At 28.4% G+C, this 5452-nt stretch overlaps 1 protein-coding gene across 1 annotated transcript; it reads left to right on the top strand.

Annotated features, from left to right (window-relative positions):
* The first annotated feature begins 4023 nt into the window (after window positions 1-4023).
* LOC110603488 (transcription initiation factor TFIID subunit 8) lies at window positions 4024-5016 on the top strand. The gene has a single exon (XM_021741231.2). It carries the CDS (start codon window positions 4181-4183, stop codon window positions 4913-4915), a length of 735 nt encoding a protein of 244 aa, XP_021596923.1. The 5' UTR covers window positions 4024-4180; the 3' UTR covers window positions 4916-5016.
* Window positions 5017-5452: the final 436 nt, after the last annotated feature.

Genomic DNA, 5452 nt, shown 5'->3' on the forward strand with positions numbered 1-5452 from the left:
GAGTGGAGAGTGGAGTTTATTATGCAAAGTGAGCAATTTATTCCCTCACGCGATCTGCCACGGCCTCGGGAAGGAGTGTGGCAATGTCTCTGAAAATGCCACTGTCAGTGGCGTTTTTAAAAAAATGTGATTGCTCCTAAAAACGTCACTCACGGTGGCATTTTCAGGAGTGTCATTTTTACTCTGAAAAAAACCTGTCAAACTGGTGTTGTTTAGAATAAAAGGTGATATTAAAACTTCTTTTTTAACTAATATTTTTGTGAGTAAACATTAATTTGATAAATAATTTTAGATTTTCGTTACACTTATAAATTATTTTTTTAAAACATTTTTTAATAATTAATCCATTACAAGACATAATACATATTAATAATAATTATGTTAAGAATTTGTATAATTTTTATTAAAAATTTTCAAACAAAGATAAAATATTTAAAAATTTTATCAAATCTATCACTATTATATAAAATTTCTTTTCAAAAAATTATTTTAAAGATTTTTCCAAAAAAAAAAACTCCTCAATAATGTTCAAAAATAAAACTTTTTTTTTAATATCTAAACATTATTATATTTTCTACAACCATTGCTTCTTTAAAAAAAAATTCAGTCTTAAATTTTTTAAAAACATCCCAGCATCGAAAAATTTTCAGCAACTAATGTCTCAGCGGTGCTATCCTCTGTAATAAATCTTGAGGTCTTGTATATTTTGAGAAGACAAAACTCAATTTTGATGAGTTTTGAATACAACCCGGAAATTAATTATAATAATAAAAAAAATATTCAAATGCAATCAAAGGACTCTTGATTGGTTTTTCTTTTAACTTCAAAGTGTAGAAAATGGTTAATAGCTCGACTAAGGCCGTCTTCCATTGAGACCACAAATTATATTTGGAATTTATAACTCTTTTAAATTAAAAAAAAAAAGATTCTAAAATATATAATTTTAATTAAATAAAATTATTAACCAGTTCGGCAGACATTGTTCTCAAAAAGAAACCATCACATAATAATAGAGTTAATGATAAAAAAAACTCTATTCTTTATTTATTTTTGTAATTGTATCGTATCCTTTTGCGATTTGCCGATTAAATTTATATTTTTATACTTATTTCAAATGCACCCTAATGTTCTTTTATTAGAAATTAATGGAATTACCATATCATCTGAGATGTCATTGTCATATCACTCTGTCATATCAGCAACATTCAAGATACAATTGATTATAACTTAAAATATATGAGTTTAATTAATAAATTTTTAAAATTTATGGTGTAATTGTAAATTTTTTTTAAATGTCATGGTGCAATTGAAATAAGTAGAAAATTATAAAGTTTAATTGACAAACCATAAAAGGATATGGTGCAATGGCAAAAATGGAAAAAGGATGAATTTTTTTTTTTGTCATTATCTTCATAATATTAATTACAAGCCGTTAAAATGAACCCTAAAAATAAATAGTCTAAATAAAAATCATACTACTACAAATAATAGTATTAGAGTCATAGAGGAGACAATGTGTAAGTCACTGGTCAAAGGCCATGCATTTTCTTCATGAATTTCTTTTTCTTTCTCAAGTGTGAAGTCATTCTTGATGTGAAAAATCTCTCGAATTTCCACGAGAGCCTTTCTCCTCATCATATCAACAATGCTTTTACACAATAAATCTATCGGGTTCTTGTTGTCCAAATAGTTTCCAGCCATTATCAAGTTAAAGAAAACTGTCTAGTTCTCTTTAACTTTCTTGATGAAGTCAGTTTTCCAATCCTTGAGTACATGATATCCATGGCAGAGTCGGCACAACCATTATCTACCATGTTCTTGATGGTTTGAAACTCGAATTAGACTTTTTCATCCACTTTGAATATCTCATCGTCAGATTATCTGAGGGTGATTTTCTTCGCTAATGAAGAAGAGGAAGAAGTTGAGAAAGACATGATCGGCGGTGGATATCCTAGTGTTGATTATAGAAGAAAAGATGAAATAAAGCATTAGAATGTAAAGCCGAATGGCTAATGGGAATAGGAAGAGGGTATTTATAAGGTGTTACTGTTGCGTATCAAATTCCCTTTGGATCCGGAAACAATTTTAGATTTCCTAAATCCTATAGGATTTGTATTAGTAACCTGTAGTGCGAAAGTAATAAAGTATTTTTTTTCCAACATAAATTGTGAAAAAACATAAATTTATTATTTATCCTATAATTTTAATTTTTTTATTTGATCATGCAAAATATGTATTAAAAAGTCCAATGGACCAAGAGGGAATACATGAGATACAAACCCAACATGAAAAATCCACACCCTAATACAGATGCAGCCCAAAATTGTAATTAAGTCTAAGCCCACATATAGTCCAAAATACATGCCATTTGAATCATGACATACTGAATCACTGCACCGCCTCCACTGCAACCGTAATGAGACAACAAATAAACAGTCGGATCAGAGCAACACAACAATATCATGCATGCCTAGAAAACAACACCAGAGCAGATTCACCAATTCACTCTAATATTAGACATGCAAGATCAAATTCAAAAGTAAAAACCAAATAGAAGCCAAAACAATCTCACTCGAAACTTAACAAAATTGTTGAGAAACACCATCTCTAGACGTGCACAATCAAATCATCTAAAGACACAATAAGAAAAGTGGTATCTCCAAGCATGAAAAAGTGCTCAAATTAAAAGGGAGACATGACAGAGTTTACCGAGAATGTGAATGGCTAGAAGCGGTGCCGATCCCGAATTGTAAGTGTCAACGGTCAACAACCCTCCCTCAAGTAGAGAAACTCGCTCATACTCAAAACTCCAAAAGTCACAAGAGATCAAAATCAAACAAACCATAAACAGAATAAAAAAACAACATACTCATTTTAAAATTGAATCGATACTAACAACAGCTATACAAAATCTATACAAAAGCAGGCGGAGAGAAGGTCGAACCCTCCGCTTGCTGCCAACACACTTCTCGCACCGTTAGTCTCTTTTTTTTCTCTTTCTCGCTCTCTCGATTTCTCCATCCTTATCCTACAATTTTAATTCCTTCAATAGTTGTTACATATTCGTATGACATTCATAAAAATTAAGGTTATAATGGTACTTTTAAAATATATATATATATATAATATAACTAATAAACTAAATTATTAATAAAAAAATTCACGAAATAACATTAGTAAAAATAAAATAAAATATTAATAAATTTAAAATATCTTGCATTATGGACGGATTAAAAAATTATATTTAAAAGTTATTATTGTAATATCATAAAATTATTTATTTATTCTTTATTTAATATTATATTAGTTAAATTAATTTTTTATAAAAATTATTTTTTAATTAAATTTTGTAATGTTTTTATTTTGAAATAATTTTTATAAAAAATAATTTAAAATCTTTAAAAATTAGAAACTAGCTTTTTAATTTAAACTTTTTTTAATAAAATTTTATTTTGAAGTACAATAATATTTTTTAATTAATGATAAAACTACTTAGAATTTAACTCAAATAGAACTAACAATTTAAAAATATATTTATAAATTGTAAAACTTATTTAAATAAATAATTTTTAGTACAATAGAGTTTGATTTAATTAAAAAAAACTACTTATATATTTTATATTTGTTTAAACAAACTTTTATTTGATATAAAATTAGAATTAATTTCTTTTGAACTTAAATAAGCTTTAAAATTTATTTTATTATATAGGAATTTTTTTTATACTCATGCACAGTGTGTATGAAATTTTTTTAGGATATTTATTTTCTTAATTTTTCAATTTTTATTTTGTTTTATTTATTTAAAATAATTATTATGTTTTTATTCTTAATATTATCTTCATCTTTAGTTTTTTTCTTTTTAGGAGAGCTAAATTTAAATTTTTTAATTTTATATTAAATAGGATTATAAAATTTAACTCTTTAGAAATTTATAAAATTATAGATAAAAATTAATTAAATTGAAATAAAATTTTGAATTTTTAATTAAGGAAAAAAACATTAAAAATCCTCGGGAATATAATCAAGGAACTACGAACGAACGGAAAACTCCTCTCAAAGCCTCATACTTACCATCAAAAACCCCATTTTCAAAGGCTGCCTTAGGGTTTTCGAGGAAGAGGATTCCATATCAAGCCAAAGTTGGGGTCTTCTTCTACCTCTCTGCACATCAAATCACGCCATGAAACCAAAACCAAAGCAAAAGAAACCTCAAACCCACTCTCCAATAGCAGCAGACTCATCGAATGATTTCGCATTTCAATTAACCAAAATCGCAGTCTCACAGATCTGCCAATCACTGGGTTTCAAATCCACACAGCTCTCAGCCCTTGAAAACCTAACTCAAGTAACCACCCTTTACCTGAAAACCCTAGCCAAGGCCGCCACATCATACTCCAATGCATCCAATCGCACTCAATCCAACGTCTTCGACATCGTAAACGCCCTCCACGATATTTACTCAATACGAGGTTTCACAGGAGGCTCCACCATAGACAAGAGCAATAGTCTCTTAAGTTCATGCGTATCAAATGATCTATCCGTTTTTGTCCACTCCACCAAAGAAATCCCCTTTTTTAAGGCCATTCTGAGAGAAGGGAATACAATTTCTCCACGTCGAAGTTGGAATTTGAAGGGAACGCACATTCCCATGTGGTTGCCGGAGTTTCCAGATGAGAAATCATATGTGAAATGCAAAGAAAATAATGGAGACGAGAGAATGGGGTTGTGGGAGAATTCGGAATTGGAGAGGACGAGTGCCAGTGGTGGAACTGGGAATAAAGAGAAAAAGAAAATAGATGATGGTGGTGATTTGCCAGCGGAGAGAGGGAGGGTGCGATTCAGGATTGGGCAAGTGGCGAAGAGGAATTGGGTGTCTCGCTCGAGGGTAGATGGTTCAGTTTTTATTGAATTTTAATAGTCGCACCATGGATTCGAACCCTGCTTCCTTAAGTTGAGGAGCCAAAACCTTAATTATGCAATCACCGTTTGGACCGTGGGGCACCATTGAGTTTGTGATTGTTAAAATCTATATATGTCTTTCTCTGATTCACGAGTCAAGTTTTATTTTCATATTTTGCATTTGTGTAATTTTTTTTTTTTTGAGTTTTAAAGAATTATTTTAATTAATTTATAAAGGCCATCTATCCAAAAAGTCCATTTATATTTTAATTCAAAATTTTTTATTTGAATTTAAGTAGCTGAATTTTTACATTTTAACATAATTTTAATCGATCTATAAATTTTTATATACTAATTTAATAATTTAGCTATTATTATTATTATTATTATTATTATTATTAACAACGTTTATATCACTTTATATTTTAATTTAAATGTTCAAATTTTAAATAAATTGATTCTAACACTTATATGATAAATTTTATTTTATAATAATAATTATAAATATTTTATAATAGACATATTATTTAATTTAAAATAATATTATATATAA

This window comes from Manihot esculenta, chromosome 16, assembly GCF_001659605.2.
Source record: "Manihot esculenta cultivar AM560-2 chromosome 16, M.esculenta_v8, whole genome shotgun sequence".
NCBI lineage: Eukaryota > Viridiplantae > Streptophyta > Magnoliopsida > Malpighiales > Euphorbiaceae > Manihot > Manihot esculenta.